The sequence below is a fragment of the Neodiprion pinetum genome, chromosome 5, assembly GCF_021155775.2.
Source record: "Neodiprion pinetum isolate iyNeoPine1 chromosome 5, iyNeoPine1.2, whole genome shotgun sequence".
Classification (NCBI taxonomy): Eukaryota; Metazoa; Arthropoda; class Insecta; order Hymenoptera; family Diprionidae; genus Neodiprion; species Neodiprion pinetum.
In genome coordinates this window covers 16,497,390-16,523,195 of record NC_060236.1, presented here as the reverse complement: position 1 = coordinate 16,523,195, position 25,806 = coordinate 16,497,390, and the positions used below count along the sequence as shown (strand labels likewise).

At 33.8% G+C, this 25,806-nt stretch overlaps 1 protein-coding gene and 1 long non-coding RNA gene across 6 annotated transcripts in view; one reads left to right on the top strand and one right to left on the bottom strand.

Moving 5' to 3' along the window:
• The window catches only part of LOC124220566 (guanine nucleotide exchange factor DBS), a 48,000-nt gene that overhangs the window by 16,135 nt on the left and 6,059 nt on the right, over positions 1-25,806 (top strand). For 4 of the 5 annotated variants that reach the window (XM_046629674.2, XM_069136163.1, XM_069136162.1 and 1 more), the window contains 14 exons: positions 6,122-6,217; positions 6,888-7,002; positions 7,354-7,444; positions 8,149-8,379; positions 8,662-8,921; positions 9,909-10,143; positions 15,150-15,344; positions 17,004-17,183; positions 18,549-18,734; positions 18,808-19,143; positions 21,471-21,788; positions 22,355-22,552; positions 24,288-24,496; positions 25,446-25,644. In XM_046629674.2, coding sequence (XP_046485630.1) covers positions 6,122-6,217; positions 6,888-7,002; positions 7,354-7,444; positions 8,149-8,379; positions 8,662-8,921; positions 9,909-10,143; positions 15,150-15,344; positions 17,004-17,183; positions 18,549-18,734; positions 18,808-19,143; positions 21,471-21,788; positions 22,355-22,552; positions 24,288-24,496; positions 25,446-25,644 — 2,849 coding nt within the window. Of the gene's footprint in view, positions 1-5,736; positions 5,897-6,121; positions 6,218-6,887; positions 7,003-7,353; positions 7,445-8,148; positions 8,380-8,661; positions 8,922-9,908; positions 10,144-15,149; positions 15,345-17,003; positions 17,184-18,548; positions 18,735-18,807; positions 19,144-21,470; positions 21,789-22,354; positions 22,553-24,287; positions 24,497-25,445; positions 25,645-25,806 lie in introns of those variants that run through there. The other variant, XM_069136164.1, reaches the window with a different exon arrangement.
• On the bottom strand, positions 4,612-12,362 carry LOC138190987 (uncharacterized). The gene is made up of 3 exons (XR_011177170.1): positions 12,249-12,362; positions 8,131-8,360; positions 4,612-6,350 (listed from the first exon to the last, which is right to left on the bottom strand). It is a non-coding gene; the product is annotated as an uncharacterized lncRNA (long non-coding RNA).

Sequence of the window (25,806 nt, the reverse complement as noted above, 5' to 3'; positions counted from 1 at the left end):
TTTGCTGTCGAATGAAACCACATTTATATCTATGTATAACTTGAATCACCAAAACATTTCTTTCGTCGTATTTGATCGCCACGTTTGGTAAGTTCAACAACTTTTTTTCTCTTACGTCAACACTATTCGAAGCCGTTCGAAACTATAATATATTATATTTGCACAGAGAAAGGATTTGTTGAATTTACCAAATACGGTGATCAAACATTGCGAAAGAAGTGTTACTTGATTCACCAAAAAAGTGATTAAAAGGAACGAATTGTATCAAGTGAAACCACATTTCTTCGATCACATTTTTGTAAAATCAACAAATTTTATTTTCTGTGCACACAATACATACAAAAACGTCGGATTAATGTAATACGATATTTATTTATGATATTTCAAGAATACTGCTTAGTTTCAAAAACAGGATGAGCACAAAAGCGTTCAAATCGGACCAAATACAGCAGATTCAGTCATTTTGACCGTTCCAATTACAAAACCTTTTTCTAAAATTGTTGACGTCATAGCTTAGTGCTAGTCGAATTTGCTCGCATTCATTTACATCTCATACTGGAAATGTGTTTTTACCTGTGAGTATCATTGGCCCAAATAACGTTAGTGGAGACATTCTTAAACGGTTTTTTCTCCTACCCCAACTTTTGACTCAGACGGTCCGGCCGATTCATCTTTAAATACGGATGACCATAAATTGCTTCAGGCGTTAACCACTTTAAAATTTATTAGAAATAATCTGCGTGTATTCCGGATTAATTAAATACGAAATGTGTCGTCGAACACATAATAATTATAAAGTGATTACGCATACAAGATTTCTCACATCGAGTCCTACCTTTGTAATGCATGGACACGTTGATTCGTAATTAACAATTCAAACAAATTTCATTATGTACTCAGTCAACACCTGGAGCAGGTCATTCTGTTTGTTTTACATTCAAGGGTATCTTGAAGGAATTCTTGTGTGGTAAATTTGTTGTATTTACACGGTCGTTTCCTTTTTCATTGAAAAATAATGTATACATTCAAGTATGCGGGATAATTTTTCCGTTCTAAAATAATAAAAATGGCGAACATAGGAGCCGGTTTAAAAAATGGCCTCTTTTTACGTTGCGTAACTTTAGCCCGAAATGGCTGGTCTGAAAAAGAAAAATAAAAGTAGATTTCAAGATAAGATACGAAACTAGACCTTGGATCGAGTACATATTCGAATTTTTAATCAGAAGTGAAAAAACAGTTATCGTTGAATCAGAAAAAGCTGAAGATTATCACTTTTTAGCACTTTTGTTTAAGTTTCTACTTCTAGAAATGTATTAAAAATGTGTCTTATCGTTAGCCAAGTTCTAGTTTTATGATGCATCTATTGGCTTTAAAATCACAATTAATGTTTTTGTTCGGTTTTTTCTGATCACACATTTCGCCAGAAAGCCGTCTGATGCCAAAAGAAAACTACTTTTTATTTAACCACCCACCATTGTCGCCATTTTGAATATTTTCAAACGTAAAAATTATTCCGTGTAGTTGAAGGCATGTATGTATGTAAGTCCATCTAAGTAAAAAATGTCCCTATAAATGGGAGCTGTGCGATTAATCGATTATTTTTAAAAACGATTAACTGCAGAAAACAGTTGTTCGACTAAACGATTAACTCTAACGGCTGATTTATTTTATCGACCAACCGATTAATCGAAAGATCCAATTATTTAAGCAGAATTAATTGATTACGATGTATAAATTCAACCGATTTGCCAGGCAAAAAAACACTATCGACGATTTTTGCTCTCTCGAAGTGACAAAGATCAATTCGTAAAACACAGAGTCACCTCAGGCATTACTCGAGTGGTTCGGAACACCTGCTTCCAGAGATCCTTACGGTATATTAATTGAGTCGTTTTTCTTTACCACGCAAGAATATTTTGTAATATTTCAAGAATCACGTTCGAGTCTAGAGATGTATAAAATATATACTTGTATTTGAGGGATTCTCCGTCAACTCGGCCACTTTTCTTTCGACCATCTCAGATCTGCCCCATAATTGGTTAAATCAAAGTACTACTAAAAGGTACTCTATGTGAATTTTTTCAGATTTTTTAATTCATTATTTGAGAAATTGCCGTTTTTTTTCAAATGAATATATCTCGGAAAGTTCAAGTAACTGAAAAAAAATGACTCTACATAAAAGTTGTAGTTTTTTGTTAGCTTTCGAGAGGAATTTTTTGAAAAAAATTTTCGTTCCGGTAACGCTGATTTTTTACCAAAAAAGGAAGAAGTTATTTTTTTTATTCAAGATGGACCCTTTTTGCTGAAAAAATTACAGAGTCTTCCAACATGTGTGACAATATCGCCAAAAAATCGCCAGAGTGGCACGGATCGAGGTTCTAGAGTAAAAAAAAATGAAACCACACAAATTCGGTCGAGGTTCTGGTATAAAAAAATTAATTTGTGTGGCTTAATTTTTTTTACCCTAGAACCTCGATCCGTGCCACTCTGGCGATTTTTTGGCGATATTGTCACACATATTGGAAGACTCTGTAACTTTTCCAGCAAAAAAAAGAGTCCTTTTTGAATAAAAAAAATAATTTCTTCCTTTTTTGGTAAAAAATCAGCGTTACCGGAACGTAAAAATTTTTTAAAAATTTCCTCTCGAAAGCTAACAACAAACTACAACTTTTATGTAGAGTCATTTTTTTTCAGTTACTTCAAGTTTCCGAGATATATTCATTTTAAAAAAAACGGCAATTTCTCAAATAATGAATTAAAAAATCTGAAAAAATTCACATAGAGTACCTTTTAGTAGTACTTTGATATAACCAATTATGGGGCAGATCTGAGATGGTCGAAAAAAAAGTGGCCAAGTTGACGGAGAATCCCTCGTTAACATGTTCGTGTAGGTAATATCCGAGAATATAGAATAATCTTTTTGAAGGATGCTATTGTGACAAGTAACAAGACGCGGTGTGCGTTGAATTCACAAATGAGTGTCGTCTGGGTGAAATATCCTTAATCCAAACATATTGATCTGGGGTATAATTCAGGATTGTACGCTATGTATTCGGAATACTGTCACTTTCGACCTGATATTATTGGTGAATAAAAAAAAATTCTTGAACGCCTTTTGGTATTATCCTTTCTGAAAAAGATCGTAATTATTTCAGTTCCTTCAGAAATTGGGATCAAATCGGGTTCGGGTAGAATTACCAACAACCATTTCAATCTTGCATTCGTTTTTTCGAGCCCAAAATAAAAATTTTAAATAATCGTTTCGGCCAACTATAATTGAATCTGTTTCTATTATACAACGAGTAAGTAACGATTACAACGAAATGTAAACCACGATTATGTAAATTCGAATGACACAATTTTCAACACTTTCTTTCAACTCATTAGCACGGTATGTACTTGAATATTTTCGTTAGGCCATTTTCCCTGATCACATAACCCGTTACGAAATAATTCGATGCCTATCAAATTTACATATGTATTCACTGCAGAATTTGCAATCAGTTATGAATAATCAGCGAACAGGGGTAGAAAAAGAAAACGAAAAACATCTGAAATTCTTCGTTACATATTGAACCAAATTTACGGTGCGGTACGGCAATTGTAAAAATCCAACAGCATGCGTTACTTAAAGATACACGAGAGATTAAAATGATGACAGAGTTCGAACGAAACTAAAGTAATATAAGTGAAATTTTCACCTACGCGTAATTAAATCATACATTGTGTATTAAGCATACGAATAAGGAGAACTTTTTACAACTTGTGCTGTAACTCGAACGCAAAAGAAATTGAAGGAAACCCGAAACACCGCTAAAGCTTATTTGTATTTCAATACAATAGAAAACAAAAATACGCATTCTTAGATATAAAAATTACCGATTAATTTGTTTTTGTTGGAATGTAGAGTGTGTTCAAACTTGAAAAAATTAAATGTTGTATCAGCGTGATTACTATAACAACGGTAAAAAAAAGTTGACGCATTCATTTATGGATTTAAAAATCGACTCAAGTCAAGTATAAACAGTTACCTAATATTCCTCGTTTTCAACTCTATCGGACATCGGCTTTTAGTCCACGGGTCATTATCATTGACCCGAAAAACGTAACGACGTTCGAATTTCGATTGAAAAACCGTACATCGTATACGTTACGGTTGTAGTCGATTTTTTTTTATTTTTTTTTCTCAACACATCTGCTGAATTATTCCGTACTAGGTTTTCAATGAATATAAAATGTAAAACTGTAAAACCCCACACATTGACACAGTTTGCATTCACGTAAATAGATTAAAAAACGGTCTCGTGAATATGTAGACGCGTTTTTTTTTTTTTGTTGTTTTCGTTTTTTCGATTCGTTCGTTGTTTTTTATTTAGTCTGATGAACTTCTCTATAGAATCGTGAAGCGAAATACCGGGACGCGTAATAATTCTTGATTAACGGCGTCTTAATTATATATATATATAAGCAGCATGGTCTTTTTTTTCTTTGTCTTTTTTTTTTCCCCTCCTCATCTCTACCCGCAGATTAACATTTTGATCCGACGAAACTTATACACGTGTGTGCACATCTTTATACACATACGTATTTGGCTTGATTATGATACGTAACTGGAAAGAGAAAGGTCGGGGTCAAGTTATAAAAAGTCATGGGATTTCTTGTATTTTTAAAATTCTTATAACCAAGGTATGCAATCCCGCGCCTGACTGGCCGACAGAGGTTCTCAAACTCTCTGCCCTGTTCTTTGAAAATATTACGAATATACTGTTACATTTATGTCTTAGGGTGCATAAACATTGATTAAGAATGTGACTGTTTTTATTTAAATGTCGCGGAAATATAAGCATTCTGGAGTGTAAAACACTTTTCAGGTTCAAATAATGACATGAAATTCATTTGAAAGATCAGAATTTAAAAAACTTGGAAATTTTGCAATACAAATGTTATATTTATACAAAATTCTTCCGAAAGAATGGATTCACACTGTTGAATTAAATTTACTATTCTTTAAAAATTTACATTGAAAACCTAAAGAAGATAGTAGAGAAATTTGAAGGTAAAACGTGGTGACAAACGAATTTCACTATCTTCGTATAAAATGAGCTTACTATAATTTTATGTTTGAAAATTACAGATTTATGGTATTATTTATTGTTCAATATTCTATCTAGTGAATAATCAGATGTACAATAATTAGATTACTAAAATTCGCATGATAGTTGGCAATCTTACTGATATGATAGTTTTGTTGAAATTTGAAAAATATTTGGCAAGGAAGAGTTTGTTCAGAAATTAAACGGTATATTATTTTCGAGAAATTGAATCCTCTTTGAATTTTACTGTACTAAAATTGAAAATTGTGTAATAGAAATACAAAGCAGATATGATAAACGATGAATTCGCTAGTGAATAAATGGACAAATTAAATTGAAATAATGAAATAAAATATGAATATATTCGATACCTTGACTTGGAAATCGTGATTGAATTTAGAGAACCGTAGCAATTTTTAAAAGTAGTCAAATTCTTACCCGATCTGTTGCATCGTATCAAAATTATGTCCTAAAGTTTGTTACGCAGAAATAATGAGTCGATCGATAGAATGATTTTGTTCTATCTATTTATGGTCTGTTATTCAATCGAAAGCATTATGCTTGAAGAGAGAAAATAAATAGGCAACAATGTAGAGAAAGATGATTTCCAAGCGACGGAATTGAGAGCCTCTTGATATACAGTTACAGCCGTCAGCTGAGGGCTCAATGGTAAGACAGAGAACTGCGGCGGACAGTCTGTATCAGCAATAAGGTCATATTAGTGCAGTGTCAGGCAACTTGTTCCGATATTTATTGAATCAAACGTCTAGCGTCGGTCTAGTGATGAAAAAAGGATAAAAAAAGTAATGCGCTAAACGATGTGTGTCAAATTGTTGTCAAGTTAATACATTAAACGAGCCAAATAAGACTCGGAGTGAGATTTCTGCTGTTCGCCATGCTTTGTACAATGTTGATTCAAAATCTGCACATTTATTGCGCCGACAACTTTGACGAACAAAAAAGGATAATTTAGCTTCTTATCAGAGGGCCAATTTTACTCGGTCGTTCAAATCTGATATTTGTTGCAGACGATGTCGAGAGTATGACCGGTGAGATTGAGAACGGAGACTTAGCAGTACAAGACGTCGCAGATCTTCTCCAACCGCAGTACGCTATCATTACAGGTAGAAACAGAAAATACGACAGAGAACATCCTTGAAATTTGCTTTTGTGGATTTATTTGCACGGCCTATCTGCCGCATCTTCATTCTCATCGTACAGATGTACGTTTCTGTCATTTTCCTATCCAAATGAACTCTGTTAAGGAAATTGGTTGGCTTAAAATTGATGTGTTTTATTAATTTCATTGAGAGATAGTCGTACATTGAGTACTTATCAAGGTATTATTTTCTCAAGCTGCGAAAATCTGTCTCAAAATACTGGAATTATAAATAGAACCTTAGATATCCGTGCTTAATTTTAAACCACTTTTGAAATGGTTCAGGACGTAGTAGACTTGATGGCTTTCATTTTAGAATTGATGATTTTATTGAGAAGACTGTTTTTAACAATTTTTTTGTAATACACTGGCATTGTTTGAGATTTAATATTACAACATTGTGCCAATATTGATCATGATCAATGAAGTGCAATATTTTGACTTGACGTGTTAAAAAAAAGTAATCAATTTGAGTAATTTTTTCGAAAATAGTTACTTGAATAACATTAGATATCGTAGTGTGAAATCAAACGAATCCATTAGAGTTTCAATCATTTCGAAGCGATTCTCAATGTAAAGAGCGATTTAAATCTATTACGCTCGTGTTGATGTTGCAAACTGATATTCAAACTTAGGTGGAAAAACAAGAGAAGGATGTCCGATAATCACATTCCCAGATAACGGAAATTTTCTAAATTTGAGTGACTTGGATTATCAGCGGCTCATGCTATATCTCACCTCAGTTCCGACGTAAGTAAATCATGGTTCTAATAATTCGCTTCAATTTTTCCTGCCATGTTAGAGTTATTCTTCATAAAATTTTCAAAGAGCACAGTTTTCAAATACATGATAAGGATCTCTTGGAGCAAACCTCTCGTATTCACAGTAATTATTGACTATTAATTTACACGAGTAAGCGGACAAATGAATAGCTTGAAAGGGCAGCTCCAAAGACTTCTCCCGATATCAATACTCAAGAAATTATTGATTTAGCAATAATATGAATTTGAAGTGAAATTCAATTCTGGCAAAAAGTGTGTAAAGAAGGAAAATAGTGCGAGTATTTTATTGGAATTGATGAAAACTTTCACCTTGTTGCAGATTACAAGAGGCTGATCTAGGATTTCATCTGATAATTGATCGCAGGAATGATAAATGGAACTCTGTGAAGAACGTGCTGCTCAAGATATCCGTAAGTTTAAAATGAGGACTTGAGCGCATTTGTAACGAGGTTTTATCGACTTCGTTACAAAACAGTCGCATATTGAGCGTTTATCAGATTGTTGTGTTTGTAAGCTACGAAGTTCTCTTTAAAAATACACAAACAGTAAACATAGGAATTATAAATGGAAGCTTAAATATCGATACATCATTTAAAATCTCTTCAAGATTGTTGAATGTTTAGTAAATTAGTTCGATTTCACTCTATGTGAGCTCGTTTTATTCAAAAGAGTATTTTCTTCAAAGTCATTCTGAGAATGGATTATCTTTTTATTTTCATTGGTCAATTTAATACTACCACTTAATGATAGCAATCAATTTTGTTGCAGTATTTAAAAAGTAAGTACTTAACAATACAAACATGATAAAAAAAAGTGTTTCAGTAAGATTGTATAAACAAATAATCTTCTGAATAAAAGGAGCTGTTGTAGAGTAAAACTGAAGGATTCCATTGGATTCCCATCGTTCTGTAGCAATTCAAATTAAAACATTGATATCTAGACTTCTAAAAAGATAATTCCACTAGTTTTATATTTTTTATTTCAGACCAAGTGTTGTAGCCTGCGACTATATTAATTAGATAAACACTATCTCGTAATGAAATTAATAAAAAGTACAACGGTTTCCGTAAATGTATATTATGCTCTTCTTACACACGTTTGAACATATTTTCAGGCATTCTTTCCCGGTTTGGTACACGTAGCGTACGTTCTTCGTCCAGCCGGTTTTCTTCAAAAAGCCATCTCCGAAGTCTCGAACAAATTGTTTCGCGAAGAGTTCAAATTCAGGGTCATAGTTTTGGCCAACGTTCTCGAGTTGACCGATTTCGTTGAAAAAGATCAACTCACCGAGCAACTGGGAGGTGATTTGCCCTACTGTCATCACACCTGGATACAAAATAGAATTGTGAGTACATTCGAACATGATTAAGAAAGTAGGGAAAGAAATGAGAATTTGAAAATAAGGTAGAGCACCTCATCTGATTACGCAACAAAGGCAATTGTGATACTATTTGTGAAACGTGAAAAAAAAAAAATAGGATATTGCAACATTTGTAAAAGTGACCAAATTATGTCCTCTTTAACAGGAAAAACTCGGAAATTGATACAGAAAAACTGAGTGATTTTGTTGCTTACATATTTACTTTATGAATATCTGTAAATTAATGACATATCACTGTTTTTCTAGAGTCTGGAGAAATTCTCCTCAATAACACAGGAGGTATCTCTCGCTCTGGATTCCTTCACTCGACGTTTAGCCGAAGTTGAGTTTCCAAATAACACTATTGCGACCACAACATTGCTGAATCAACAGCAGACAGAATACAACGAACTCAAGGAAGAAATACTCAGCGCAGCCAAACACGGTGAAACCCTGTTGGATAGCGTTCGACAATTGACTGGTAAAAGCACTGCTGACCGGTTGGGAAACGTTTCTGCTGTAGAAAGGTACATTATTTTATAGTGTCGTTCAAGAATGAATCAGAAGTTAGGAAAAAAGTGAAAACAGTTTAAAAAATTCCCGGCAATGTTCATTCTGCCAATCATCGGGAACACGAATAAAACAACGTCTCGACTGTTTGATGCAAATGAATCTCACCAAATTTGAACGTCACAAATTGAAATATCGTCAATTTAAGAAAAGGTTTTTTAATTATATTGTGCATAATGATTAAACTCTGTTGTTTTTGATCCGATTGTTAAGTCTTTGGGACTATTTTGTTCACCGTAGAAATTTTCTGAGATCGTTTGTAACAAATTTTGCAATTAGTTATTTCCAGAGTGGATACAAATAGATTTGTGGAAGCACGGTACAGCAAATGTTCAATAATTAATTTTGCACGTTGCAACTATGCTATATCATTAGATTTATTGAATGTTTTTTGGACAATTCGTGGGGATCTGGTCAGTAAAGAAAATGAGTCCAGAAGCACTAGAATTGAACCAAAAACACCAAAGTTTAATTATTTCGCTGAACGATTGAGAATCTTGTAAATGGGTTAAATTCAAGTATTCGAAATGCTTAAGTTCTGGTGTTTATAAACCAATTCTAATGTTTTCGAGGTCACGTCATCTCTGACCAGATCTTTCACAAATTTATTTCTATCCACTTTGAAGATAACTGTTTTTGAAATTCGTTTTTAGGAGATCTGTGAATACTTTTATTAAATAAGCCCAAAAACGTTAGAATTATCAAAAAATCCAGATTTTAATCGTCTTGAACATTCCCGTTACAAAATCTTTTCTCAAATCGTTGATATCTTGGCTTGTATCATTGGAATTTGTTCATTGGTGCAAATAACGACGCTACAGATATGTTGAACATTTTTTTGACTTTATCTAACTTTGGATTTAAACCCTGTTCGTATTTCATGAGGTCAAATAATTTCTATTTCAGAATATCCAACAACAATAATTGCTTTACGTTTTTGGCAGGTTACTGGTACAGTTAGAAGAAACGGAAAGAACATTTGATCTGTTTTGGTCCCACCACAGCTCCCGGCTGAGGCATTGCCTAGCCTTGCGTCAATTCGAGCAGGATTTCAGGGAGCTTCAAGCGAACTTGGATCAGCACATGAAAACAGTCGGAGACATGACGGAGGTTGGCGAGACCCAGTCGAGAGTAAACCAACTACTGCGCGATACGTCCACTTTTCAGAGGATATGCAGAGTAAGTAGTGCTCTTTGATTGCTTGACTCTTGATTTATGATTGTTGATTCATATTCAGACTTCACGACACTTGCAGCTATGATGGTTTCAGTTTTCATCAATTTTCTACGCTACATACGACATGTAATCAATGAAATGCGTCAAAGATGCTTTTTCAATCATATGCTCAAATTATGAAATAGCGATTTATGTTGGCACACAAAAAATTTGTTAATTTTTTTTCGTATCTCTAGCCATTGAGATTTGCGTAAACTATGATTAGCCCAATCACGTAAAATTGGAAATAGACTTTTTTCCCAAGCGAGATGAAGAATTGCGTAAGAATTTTTATTCTCAAAGATAAGCAATTGCGTCTAGTTGAAGATAGTCAATTTTTTGGATTTAGCTCCGCCGATTTGACAGATATTTACACTCTATTTTTGTAAAATTAAAAATATTTGGTAGTTTTGGGTTCATTTTCAAAGTTCCACAGTCCAGAAATAATTTTAAATAATTCAGTGGTGTAACAACATCGCAAGATTTGAACTACTTCATTTTGTCAAGTGTAATTCAGGCTTGTGTATATTTTGGCTTTGATTGCGAGACTTCATTTCAGGAAATATTTTAAACTTAGGATAATTTGAAGATGCCCGTAGAGTTTAGAGATTTTCGCATTAGTTCATTCAAATTTCTCAAGTCTGGAAACTTTTGACCTATTCCTTGTGGTTTTGATCAATTTTACGACGATAAATTGACAAAGAGAAAGTAAAGCCAAAGTCTAATGAAAACTATTGTTGACCATGATACAACAATTATACATCTCGGTTTATTCAATTTTATTCTCACTTGGACAAATTGATTTGGTTTCATTTCAATTAGCTAGAGCACATCAATCTTACAAATATTTAATTGGCCATAATGTGTCTTTGATATGAATCATATAATCATGTGAAACGTTATAACCATTATTCATACGTAAAATGACACTGACTATTCGAATACCCTTCCTCAACAGGCTCGCTGTGTAAGTTATTACGATTATTATCATCAATTATAAATTTCTTAAATAATTAATGGGTTTACAGGTTTTAAACATGATATCTGTATAAGTGATTTTGGTATGTGTATGAGAACGATTTCCGAGCCATCCTACAATCGATGAATAGCCTTAAATTTGTATTATACTTAACTGTGCTTTGGTTTATTCCATGGATCGTAAGAAAGAAAGTGAAGGATTGCAGAAAAATTGAACTCAGTATATTATTTTCTTTCAAAAAGAAATACCAGACAATGAGTGATATTTTCATTATTACGAATAATATCTTACACGATCAACAGCGAGCCTGTCGGTGAATAAAGAAATACAAAAATGGTTCTAACGCTTGATACAACTCAATTTAATGCGTAATAGAAATCAAACTTGATAAATGCACCATAATGCACAATCCAAATCAGCAGTTTAGATATTGTTAATACTGTAACAAAATTATAGTCCAAACATTCGAGCTTAATATTGTAAATAAGGCAATTATCGAGTTGGGAAAATTTTACAAATCCAACTTGTGGCTGAGGATTCAATTAAGTATAGCTGATTTGGATACCTTGCACAGGATAATCTGCACAAGATGCACAGATGTTAAGTTGCACCGCTTTCCTGATTTTGTCGATAGTCCTATTTGTTGCATACCATGTGGATTTGGGTCTTGGTAAGCAATCCACTTGACAAAATTTATACATAATATATAATCTTCATATATACTGTTTGAAAGATAACAATTAAAAATGTAAATTAAATCTACTTGTGTTCAGGGAAATTATAGCCGAAGGAAAAAATTTGCTCGCTAGTGGGCAACCCAACGTTTATGAAATTTACATTTTTTCTGTAACTATTAGACAGTTGCTTTAGTTTTGTCTGATGGTTTGAAATGAGATTAACAGCTCAAACTATGGATTTATCTGTCACAAGGTGAATTTGAATTTATTTAAGTTAACTATAATGAAATTTCAGGAACTAGAAAAAACCAATAATGTAAGAGTTTCTGAACAATAATATAATTCACATATCCATTTGAGTTACGAGATGATTCAAACTAACTCAAGAAAGTTGCACAGTTGAAAATGATTACCTTCTTTGTAACTTCATTACGAGACGATCGCATGTTGAGTGTTTATAAAATCATTACATTTGTAAGTGACGATTGTGCTGCTGGAAATTAAAAAAAAAAGAGTCTCAAATTACGAAAAACAACAAACTGCTGTAAATAGAACTATGGAAACTTCAGGAGTCTAATGGAATTTCACTCAAAGATGGCTTATTTTGTTTGAAAACTGTTTTGTTGATTTCGTTTTTTTCTATCAATAGTCAATGCAATATTGCTACTTGTTGATTAAAATCAATATCAGTGCAATCTCGAAAAATTGAGTATCCAACGATATCAACATGATGAAAAAATATGGTCATAGTATAATTGTAAAAAATTCTCCTGGATGAAATGATACGTCACAAAGTCAAATCGATTCAACGTACCAAATTTTCAAAGTTTTAAAGCAATTCGCTACACTTATTTTTTTCTTCCCTGAATTGAATTCGCGTTTAATATTCTCTTACTTACCAGGTTTGCAATAAGTACGCACTTTGTTTATTTCATTCCTGTCAGTTCAATGCACCTTTCACCAGACAGATTCATAGTTTAAGACTCTAGATTTCAATACATCTAATAATTTCTTGAAATAACAGCGTTTACGATATGAAATATGAACAAAACCTAAAAGTGTTTTTACAGATTTTAGACTTTGCGCTTCTTGCAATATAAGTCTTAACTGAGTAACTTGAACTTGTTAGGCATCTCTCGTGGTTTGTGGCATAGTATCGAAAGCAAATATCCTGAAACCATATGAAGACTTTCATAGATCCATTAAATAGATACTGTACTACGTATCGATGATCTGCGATAGCCAAATAAAAATGAATATTAGGTTGTCTGTCCGTGGGCGATTTTCTTCCGTCAATATAATTTCCTACTATTTGTAAATTCCTGGTGGAAAAATTTCCGTGTAAAACTATTGGAAAGTGCTATGCAAAATTAGCTGCTTATGGAGGCTACTATTAAACAACATAGAATTCTGGATATTAATGCAAAAAAATGTTGAAGTACTCAAACTGGCTGTGTTAATGATACCTTTAGTTACAAAACTGTAGAAATCTGGCCTCTAACAGAGAGCTTAATGGACTTTATTTTACATAACTTTGCAACTAAAAGAATTAATATACTATTTTCGCGTAGTTCTGTATATTTTCTTAACGTAAATATGGACAGTTTTACATGGAGTAGTTCGGTAAGAAATAATTTGGTCCAGCGCATTTCAACGGTTTTGCTTCGAAATTTTTCGAACAGGGATATAATATATAATACGTATTTCGAACTCTTTTATCCAAAAAAATACTTCTACCTTTTCTTGTCATTACCCGAGTTTAACTTCATCATCCACACATTTAGAATTTATCGCACAAATCATTTTCAACTCTGTTCAAAGTTCAATTATTACTAAAACAAGGGGATTCTGCTTCGGGATACTTATGATAAACAGTAAAAAAAATAAAAAAATCCCCGGGAATCGTTCAAATTTTTAAACAAACTTCCAACATTTTGAATCAAAGATTCTTCGTCAATAATAAGTGCATGGTCAAGACAGTAGATATTTGTTTTTTATATAATCGCTGTTACAGAAATATAAGTTTAAGTCCAAAGTCAAAGGTGAATACATGATGTTTGTCTCCGAAGGACAAAATGTGACTCGTGTAAATTATATCAGATCAAATTATCTAAACATTTCTCAGAAACACGCGTATCTGAAAGTAAAAATATAACCCATGAATTTTCAATTTGCGTAAAGAATTTGCATGAACTTCTCTTGCTTCGAAAGTATTAAAATATTGATGAAAGATAAAGGAAATATTGATTACTTCCATATCGAAGTAGGATCCTCCCGTAATTAATATTAATAATTCCGAACGGTGCACACGATAAAGTTTTGTGTTGCATCTATGCACATAATGACAAAATTCTGTTCATCATGTAACGATTCACGATAAATTATAACAGGCCTCACGGTGATCCTTCTGTTTCCGTAGAAGCACCCTACATTCATTTTCTTAACCCCGAGAGAACATGAAAATCAAATGTTTTGCTCCGAAAGTGAACCTATTTTCAACAGATTGTTACTTTCCTTTATTTTATTTCCTTTTTTCAGCAACTTGAATATCGTAGGGGGGGTGACATCTCCGTGAGTGATGCGCACAATTAGTCTGCCGACCAAAATGTGTAACTTTTACTGTATTTTACTGAATTCATGTGCGAAAGAGAGTTTTAACAAAATTAACACACGTAATGATTATTCTTCCGAGTATGATATAACAAATCGATCTAAGGGAGTTTGATAACAAAACCATATACCGCATACTCATTGTAATTTTTTGCACTCTAACTTCTTGAATTGAATTAATAAATTTTGTCTGGTAAACTATATACCCTATATGTATATTGCCACTTTCTTATCTGTCGGACGATTAATGAGTGTTCTATACTTCTTAACGAGGACGTATTTTCATTATTTCTACGACTTCAGCATTGTTTATCCGCAAATTCGGTACAATTACATGAAAGTTCTTTAGTGTTAAACTGAGCCCTTCAAATTTTTCTGCGTCACTGTAATTTATTTGCTTATACTTGTCTTGAATACTGTGAGGCCTGTCAAATAGCATGTTAATAGCGTGAATGCAATTGATATTTGTTTTGTACAGTATTGCTACTGCATGAACCGATAGAGAAAAAAAAATAAAATGTATCGTCTCGACAAACCGTGTTTCTTCCTTAGGAAGTGTTCAACTTGTGTCTAATAAGAGTGTAAAATTTGCAGAGTATCTGCAAATTAGGGAACTTCGAAGAAGAAATACGGTCAATGTCAGTATAATCTTTGTACCAAAATCTTTTGAAACAAAAAGAAACTTGCAAGCCTCTGTTTTGTAGGGAGACATAGATCGCGCCGAAGAAGTAATATCAGCGGGTCAACAACTTCTTTCCGGTCGGCACCAATGCCCTGCCGAAGTGGTCGAGCCAAAATGTGCAGAGCTTCAAAGGATTTGTACAATTCTTAGTCAAAGACTGGAAAGGAGGTTGCACACTTTGACAAAATGCAGGGAACTTATGGAGAGGATAGACAAGGTATGTTGCAATGTAAATTTTGGGAATTGGATCTCGACAACCAATTATTCAATTCGACTTCATACGATACTTTACATACGACTATCTCGTTTTTCATTCAACCGGTAATGGATCATATATGTACAGAAAAAAAGTGCCCAACTGGTAATGGATCATATATGTACATTTTTTAATATTTCTGATAACTTTCGTTGAATTTGGACAAAAATTCGTACACTACCGTTTTGGGGCTCACTAAATCCAAATTTGAAAGCAAAGTTGAAAAATTCAATATGAGAGATTCAAAATGGTAGCTTTGAATAACCGGTAATTAAAACTAGGCCTCAGTATGACTGTACCAAAACCTCAAGAAGTGGAATAAGTCCTTTGAAACTTGTCTACTCTGGGGTTTTTAGGGTCGGTGATGATGAATCCATTATCAGAATTGAACAATTGCAAAATGGAGGATTCAAATGGCGCTGGCAATACTTGAAATTTTTGTAAAACTAAGCATTTAATCTCGAAATAATCATTCGGGGGTTTTCGGGGCTTTTGATAACGAATCCATTATCAGAATTGAAGAATTGCAAAATGGAGGATCCAAGAACGGCAGTGGTTGAAATTTTTGTAAAATTAGGTAGTTAATCTGAAAATCATCACATATGAATTTTTTGGGTCGCTGACTACGAATCCAAGATTGGAGAATAAAAGAAAAGAAAAATGAGAACAACTTAATAAAAACTCAGCTATAAATTAAATAAAACTGGATACCTAAGGCCATAATTAAAACTAACAATGAAACTAGCCAACTAACCAGCCTTATCTCATCAATGCCAACCTGATATCAAAATAAAATAAAGAGTACAGTAAATATGTGATTAGTCTTGATACGCTGAGGATCATTATTCACCCTCAGGTGGTGGCAGATTTAAAAAATGCCTGTCGCAATGGAATAGGCGACCCCAAAAACCTTTACAGGTACACCAAGTTTCAAATTTGAATATAATCAGAAAATTCATAAAAAAAAAAAAAAAAATTAAAATTTATCCCGACTCACCCCTATTTGCATCCCCAGGAGGTGGCAAATTCAAAAAGTAAGTTCTTAAATGCAATCAGGTACCCAAAAAAACCCTGGTCACTAATTTTGGTGTAATTAGGTCGGTTGTTTGTGGCTACCAGTTTTGGCACGAAAACTGGAAAAACTCGTACTAGTTAACCAGTTAATGATCGTATTTTTTCGCTGCTTAAAACGAATTTTGGACGAAAAATCGTAATTTAACTTGTAACGGTCGCTATTTTGATTAGAAATGGAAAAAAAGAAACTTGAATCGTGGCAAATAGGATAGGATATCCATCAACACTGTTTAGCAGTTTGGGGTGACTTAGTTCAGTTATTTCTGAGATGTCGTGAAAACTGCAAAACACTTCACCGAACAAAAATTGTTCATGTTATTGTTAATAACAATATTTCCTATTTATTTATTCTAATGGATATAATTGGCAATGGATCTCGATCTACACACCTTAAAAAAAAAAACCGACAATAATCGAATTGAATGATTGATTGTCGAAATATAAATTCCCGGAATTCTGAAAAATAAGACCAAAATTGAAAAATGAATTACTGTATCTTACAGTGAAATAAGTTTATACCAAGCATGAGTTGATTTTCTTGGACAGGCAAATACATGGTGCACTCGTGGCATAGAATTATTGGCGTCTCAAACCAACGCAACAACCGCACCCGAAGAGGCTCTACAAAATCTACAGCAGCTTATCGATTCAGCAGCAGAATTTCAACATCCCCGATGCATATTTCAAGATTCTATAACCCCGGAAACCAAAGCACTTGTAACACAGGTTGGTTTTTTTTTTTTTTTTGATTTCATCACCTCAAACGACGTCAAGATGTTGTTCGCACGTCTGTTGATTTGAAAAACTAAACTTATCTCTGAAGGGGCTGCACACTAAAACTGATACTATACAATAACGATCCTAGAGAACTGTAGATTTATTTTCTGGCTATGTTTGCCGAAAGAAGTTTTTTCCAAAAAAAAAAAAATTCTTCAACAATTCGTCTCCTACAATTTTGAAAATTAAAAGTAACAGATTATTTCACATGTTTAGAGACGGTTTCGAACCATCAATCGCATTACATTTTCGATGTCTTTATTTTTGAAAAAATACACATTTTGCAAATAGCCTAGATATGATCGAATTAATTACCAGTTTCAGGTGGTCCTTTCTATCAAAGAACATAGCCAGAAAGTAAATCGATAGCTTTCTACGCCCAATATGAAGTAGGGCCAATTTTAGAGTGCAACCCCTCTTTAGACTTATATCATGTCATTTATACCCATCTATTATTGTGAATGATATATTTTTCTGAAGAAGGTTGATTGTTAGTGAGCAAAGTGAAAAAAATTCACCGTTCTATGCAGAGTATTTATAGAATAACAAAATTTAAAACCGACCAGAGACGTGAGAAAAGTTTTGAATTAGAATACCACTATCTTTAGAATTTCCTGAAAATGCCTTGTTGCGTAAAAAACTGACATTACTGTTTTTTGTCTCACATAAACAATAATTTTATACAGACTCGCTCTTATTATTCTACCACAACTCATCGTTCATAATGCGATCGACAAATTGAGAATATGTTTCATTCCGTTTACACAAAAAAGGATTCAATACGTTTCTACTTCCTGAAAATTTTAATTGCATTCAAGAAACGTGCAAGAAAGGATCGTGATGGAATAAAGAAATATTTCTAGAATTCTTTTTTACATATTTACACGTTGAAATCGTACGATTATCAAAAAAAAAAGTTAGCACATACATTTTATTCTGCAAAGATTAATCATATTGAATTTATAGTCGACTTTTTTGGCGATACTTTGCCAAAAACTAATTTGTACTAATTTTTTTATTGAACACAGCCATCGTTTTCGACATTCATTTTGTACTATTATGTTCTACATAAAACATAAAATGTTAATATGTAGCAAAAATTGGTTTGATAAACAACATTGATTGGAAAACTCGAACACATCAACTGACAAACAATAAGTTGCGAATTTTTGGCTTCCAATTGGACAGCGTCTTGGAGGATATTGTAGAAAGAAAGAAATTAAGAGAAATAAAAGTCAAGTTAATTTTCTATATCAACGATAATAAAGATTTATGAACATAAATAAAAATATATGAGAACTGTAATATTTATAGGTATTGCAAAGAATAGACGACGTTCAGTTGATGTGCGATAAAAGGATTGTCGCGCTGAAACAACAGCTCGTAAAACCGACCAGACCTATTCAAACTGTGACGCCTGAGCCAGCTAGACCAATTCAGCCTCCTCCTCAAATGGTGAAGCCGAGCAGGGTTCTGAAAAAAGCGAACACCATGCCGAAAGTATGACAAATAGATTTGTGTAACCGATTTCACAGAGAAACGATCATATTGTATGTAATAATTGTCTTCGCAGATGGAAATGAGCCCGATCGAAGGAGAAGCTGTGTCACCGGACGGGGAACCCCGTGACTTTGAAGCTCTGCGATTGAAACGAGGCCACGTTTTGGCCGAGCTAATCGAGACGGAACGCATTTACGTGGCGGAACTTGGCTCGATAATTAAAGGATACAAGATAGAAATGACAAATGAATTAATGGAGCATCTGGTCCCCGCCGCTCTGGTTGGAAAAGCTGATGTATTGTTCGGAAATTTGGAAGACATTTACCTTTTTCACGGAGAAACTTTCCTCAAGGATCTCGAAAACTGTATTTCGAACACAGAACTCGTCGCACTTTGTTTTGTGCAGAGGGTCAGTTACTCTTCTGTGTGATGTAAAGATATTTTTGAATGTAGTTGAATTAAGTAGCTGCAAGGCAGATATACTGATTGGGAATTATCTTGACGGATAAGTTGGTTGGAAAATCTGAATTAACAGTTCGGAAAATAAAAAATCCAACAATTTTATTTACGCAAACGACAGTGAATAGAAGTAAAACAAGTTCGTTACTGTATAATAGAAGTGAATCCAGGCAAATTTGATTAACACAAGGTAAAATATCAACAATTTGAGATAAGATTTCATAATTAGAACGTTCAAAATGATTGAATTCTACTCTTCTTCTCTAGTTTTAATATTTTTGTACTCGAATCACGCCATCACAGGGTCCTCAAAAATTGTGTGCATCATCTTCAAGAAATTTCACATTGCAGTGCAGTTATGGGCTATTCCGCGTCAACCGGATCAGTCATCTCTCAGATATTTTTTTAATTTGGCATGTGGATTGTGTGGGAGGAGTTAGATTTTTGTGCCAAAGCGCGAATCTCATAATGCAAAATTCGATTTTTTATTAACAATAACAAATTAGACTCCCATTTTTTTCAAAAGTTCATAACTTTGGCAAAAAATTAGATACAATATATTTTTTTTTCCAAATTACGCGGAAAGCTCCATAGAATTTAAAAAAAAATACGAAATGGTAAAAACAAGTTGTTATCAATTGTTTATTTAACAATTAATTGTTCAAAGATTTTTAAAACAGTGACTGACACGATCAAAAAATTTTTTTAAAAATCTGACATGTTCCTTGAACTGTACTACAACCTGTGAATTAATTCCAGAGGGGTGTTTTTCTTCGTTTTCGAGTAAAAAATCATTAAAGGTGTCGATGCGCATGAAATTGCGGCGCGCCGAGTCTCTACGTAATGGCGAGCGGCCGGTTGCCGTCCACCGCTACCCTGCGGTGGCGTCGCGGCGTCGCCGCGTTATTTTGGAGTCATTTTCACGATGTAGGACATGATTGAAGAATCTGAAAAAAATACTGTACCTTCACAAGGCCTGCTCAAAGCGATAAGTGAAGTTTCAACAATGTGTTTTTATTTTAAAATAAGTAGCAAGTTATGTAATTATTATCATTTATGTGCACTCTCATGGTGTGTAACCGTTATTTTGAATCTCTGTAATAAAAAAAACCGTGAAAAACACATTGTTGAAACTTCACTTATCGCTTTGAGCAGGCCTTGTGAAGGTACAGTATTTTTTTCAGATTCTTCAATCATGTCCTACATCGTGAAAATGACTAAAATAACGCTGCGACGCCACCGCGGGGTAGCGGTGGACGGCAACTGGCCGCCCGCCATTACGTAGAGACTCGGCGCGCCGCAATTTCATGCGCATCGACACCTTTAATGATTTTTTACGCGAAAACGAAGAAAAACACTCTCTGGAATTAATTCACAGGTTGTAGTACAGTTCAAGGAACATGTCAGAATTTTAAAAAAATTTTTTGATCGTGTCAGTCACTGTTTTAAAAATCTTTGAAAAATTAATTGTTAAATAAACAATTGATAACAACTTTTTTTTACCATTTCGTATTTTTTTTTAAATTCTATGGAGCTTTCCGCGTAATTTGAAAAAAAAAATATATTGTATCTAATTTTTTGCCAAAGTTATGAATTTTTTAAAAAAATGGGAGTCTAATTTGTTATTGTTAATAAAAAATATAATTTTGCATTATGAGATTCGCGCTTTGGCACAAAAATCTAACTCCCCCTACACAATCCACATGCCAAATTAAAAAAATATCTGAGAGATGACTGATCCGGTTGACGTGGAATAGCCCTTATGCAGTGTAAATGTCATTGTTGATGAGCCTTTGTTGTACGGTTCTTACTCAAATCTGTTTTTATCCACTTTGGGGATAACTGTTTGTGAAATTTGTTTTTGGCAACTTCTAGGGGTGTTTATGGAGAACAAAATAAAGCTAGAAACTTTAGAATTGGATTTTAAATCCCAGAGTTTAATAATTTTTAACGTAATAATTGTAAAACAAACTTTTTCAAATGATCGATATCTCAGCTTGTGTCATTAAAGTTTGCTTAAATTCGTTTTTCATCCATATCATGGGTGTCATTTCATTTGTGTTCACTATCATTCGTGCAACCAAAGTGACTTGATATTTTTGAAACAGTATTTTCTCTATTTCTACCTTTTAATTTAGATTGTCCAACCGTTTCATCTCGAAGTAAACTTAATTTTCAAATAGTAAGATCATTTCAACTGCAGATTTTTTCATTATTAGATAATTATGTCTCTAAGTCAGAACTTTCTTTTGCCAATTCATATTTATTTCCGTTCAGCGTGAGATATTCTTCAGACTCTACAGCTACTATTGCCAAAATATTCCCCGGTCGGAGAGGCTAAGAGAACAAATTCAAAGCGAGCCACAATTTTTGGCCGCCTGTCAACAGAGACTTGGTCACAAGCTACCCTTGGCTGCGTACTTGCTCAAGCCTGTTCAGCGCATTACCAAATATCAACTGCTTTTGAAGGATTTGCTGAAGTACACAGAGGATCAATCCTGCTCCACCCAACTTCAAGAAGCTCTGGATTGTATGCTCGTTGTTCTAAAATGCGTCAATGATAGCATGCACCAAATAGCAATCACCGGGTTTGGAGTACGTATCAACAAATCGACTTACTTTGCGTAATTTCTTACACAATCATCTCTCAGACAATTTTATCTTCAGCAGATGTATCAGTTATGTTTCTACCTCCAGAAAATGATATACATATATGCTAAAATCATCTTAAAACCACTTTCTTGGACGGTGTTTACCGTATGAAACTGTTTTTGAATTGCAAGTCAAACGGTACAAAAGTGAATCCAAAAGTAATGCCATAGTTGAAAAATTTTACTAGTGTTTTTTTGTTCTTATTACTGTAATCTTTGAGAGCGATGTTGACGAGGAAAAGATTGAGTTCGATATTTTGGAAGTATAACTCTTGAAAATATATTTACTATCCTAGTTTATGATCAGATGGTTAGATCACCAGTGATATTTGGGTTGGAGAATAATAATTTTCATAACAAATGAACATAACAAAAAAAAAACGTACAAACTGTGTATCACAATTTTTTAACTGGTTTTCGTGAGCCATGGTGAAGCGACAAATGGCGTCAAAACACCAAGGACTTGAAAATGTGTGCCTTAGAGTATGTCTGACGGCTTGATTTTTTCAGGGAGATTTGGGCGTGCAGGGTGAACTTTTGATGCAAGGTTCGTTCAGCGTGTGGAGTAGCAGCAAAAGAGAACGACTCCTCCGATTAAAACCTTCTCAGAGGCACATTTTTCTGTACGAAAAAGCTTTCATATTTTGCAAACACAGTAAACCTCAGGCCCACAATAAGGCAACATATCACTTCAAAAGATATCTCAAGGTAGTTATTGCAAATTCGTATTTTTTAACAGTGGTTTCTTATCTGATGCTTGAATGAGTGGTCATACTGTTAATCAAAAAGTTAGGAAAAAAGGAAAAAATTGTCTGAAGAATAGGGAACCTACATGCATCTGAAATCTCTATATTCCTCTATTGGACTCGAAAGTAGGATGAAAAATAATGAATTTCCCAAGATAGTTTCTTTTTTCGAGCAACATTAACGCTGCAATAATTTTTTCTTTTACACTAATTTTTCTTGGTAAATTTGAACCGGCAACCATTTTGCTGGACCCCACTATCAGCGCCGCCAGGTGACACGTTCGGGCACTATGCTCGGCTGTAAACACCGTCTGCTTCGAGCAAGCCGGAATCCTAACCTGCAATATTAATATTTGAAGCTCTGAAGCATAGTTGGCGTTGTCAAAATTGTATTTATCTCTGTAAATAACTATTAGTTTGGTTAAAATACAAAGGCAACTATGGATCCATCAGCTCCGCAACCAAATTTAGATTGGTACATCTATTGTTTTGTACCATCTTGTAAAAATACAACTAGTTCAACTCCAGAAAAGATATTTATCCGAGTGCCAAATAATGTATTAAAACGGAAGGATTGGTGCGATGCAAACTACATTTACATGGTCTATAATAAAGTTAGGATTCCGGCTTGCTCGAAGCAGACAGTGTTTACAGCCGAGCATAGTTCCCGAACGCGACACCTGGCGGCGCTGATAGTGGGGTCCAGCACAATGGCTGCCGATTCAAATTTGCCGAGAAAATTGAGAGGACAAAAAATTATTTTCTAGCGTTAATATGGCTCGTAAAAAAATACTGTCTTGGGGAATTCATTATTTTTCATTCTACTTTCGAATAAAATTAAAATTAAAAAACATGCAAGTTCCTTATTTTGGACTGTATGTAATTTGTGCGTGTACGATAGTGAACACAAGTGAAACAACATCTTTAATATACGTTACAAAAATGGATCTGAGTAAGTTTAAATAACACAAGGTAAAATATTAGGAATTTTAGAAACGCTTTTATAATTAGAACGTTTAAAATGATCAAACTCTGGTGTTTGTCATCCGATTTTAAGGTCTTTGGGCTCATCATGTTCAGCATAGAGACTTTTAGAGGTTGTATGTAAAAAATGTAACAAACATAACTTCCAGAGTGCGTAAAAATAGCTGTGTTTGGGACATGGTCATTCAGACCTATACCTGATGGCTTAAGAAAGAAAAAAAAAAAGTTGTGCGTAAGTACAGCACAACAGATGTTCGTCAACAATTACATTTGCACGTTAAAACTGTACAGATTATGTGTTATGTGTTAACACACAACATTATGTTACATTTCTTCAGAAGTGTTCCTACAATTACTGGAGATCTGGTCACCGAAAAAAAAGAGCTCGAAATTATTGAAATCATATTAAAAACATCAAAGTTGAAGCGGTTTGAACACTACTTAGAAGACTGTATTTTTTTTTTTCAATGTGCATTTCTTAGCCTGTGGTCATCAAATTTGCTAACAATAAGATTCAATTCTATCACATGGTAAGGAGGATCTTGTTTTATTTGTATTCACTATCATTAGCGCAAATAAGACTGCTGAAAATTAGTAAAACGGTTTTTTCTCTTTTCCTCAGTTTTGGTTCACACGACCCATAAGTTCTTAAATATTTTGCTGCAGCGATATCTATACGCTTGATTCATTTATTTTCGTCCTTCAAAACGTAGATGTCACAGATCGGCTTGACAGAATCGGTGAAAGGCGACGCGAGAAGGTTTGAAATCTGGCTACAAGGCCGTGCCGAAGTGCACACCATTCAAGCCCCAAGTATCGATGTCAAACAAGCTTGGGTGAGACAGATAAAAGGCGTCCTGATGTCACAACTCGCAGAATTGAAGGGGAAGCAGAATACAGCACTTGGCAAATCCAATCACAAGTGAGTATTCAATTTTCTAATAAGAATAGCTCTCGATGCTACGTAAAGTTTTCAATTTAGTGAAAAAAATTTTATTGCAATAAAAAAATGGAAATGGAAATCATGTTAAACGTAACAAAATGTCTGAAGATAAGTTAGCTTAAAGTCATTAAAAAACAGGTCTCGTTGATATCCTTGTTGTCTGTAAAATATGTTTTCGAATTTAAAGGCAAAAAAAAAAAAATTTCTGGCAAGTGACATGGGAAATAGCTTGAATAGATTTATGAAGAAATACTCTAGATTAGAACAGAGTTAATTTTTCAGTCAATAATTCAACATAGGAATGGCCACGAAGATAAAAATAATTGATTCATCCATTAATGAAGTCCAAAAAAATAATCGAAGATGACTCGATTGAATCGGTAGAAATGAATCAATTATTTCGTTTTTTTTTTTTAAACGGAGCATGGCAAACTAAAATTTCGTAAATTTCAGTATGTAGTCTTAATAGCAGAAAAGATTTCTGATAATTTATAGTTTCATTGCAAGTATTTTTCAATTTCGGGTGAAAATATTTGTTTATTTTTCACTTATTATGCCGAATAGATACTTAATAAGTAAGAAAATGATGATAATTGATACTTTAATTGCATAAATTTATATTGTATTGCATTATTATTGAGAGCAAAAAACATAAACCGATTGTGAGGAAAAATGATCGAGTCGTTCTATTAATCGATTTTGAAAAATAATCGATTATACTCCATTAATCGGGAAAAAATATTCGATTTAATCGAAAATCGATTATTTTTGGTAATTCTTAATTTAACGCTTCCTGTCTCAGAGATTTGGAAAATCCACTTTATATCATGCGCAGATGATGCTCTGGTTTTCCTTTTCTGAAAATATAGTCTATTTTAAGGCATTATGCAAGTGCTATAGTTTCAATCACTGTTATTCCATTATTTAGACCTTTGCGTCAAACTATATCATGGGAAGCTCAAAGTAGCGTGTCTGGATCATTGCGTACATTGTCAGTCGACGGCAACAGCGTGATTACACATCCGATGGATTTGCCCCAAAACACAGATGACGATGTTGGTTGGAGTTCAGAAAACAGTAACACGGATGACGAAGACACTTTTAGTGAAAATCCTGGGCTTACTCCGGTAAGTAGATTGCCCTCTAATATAACAATTTGCTATTGAAATACTTCGGATTCTCAACAGTTCATTTGCAGGATAGTTATAAATTACTACAACATTCAGTCTGCAATCAAAATTTTAAGCAAACCTGTTACGAATCAGTTGAACTGAAGTGAGCTACAATCA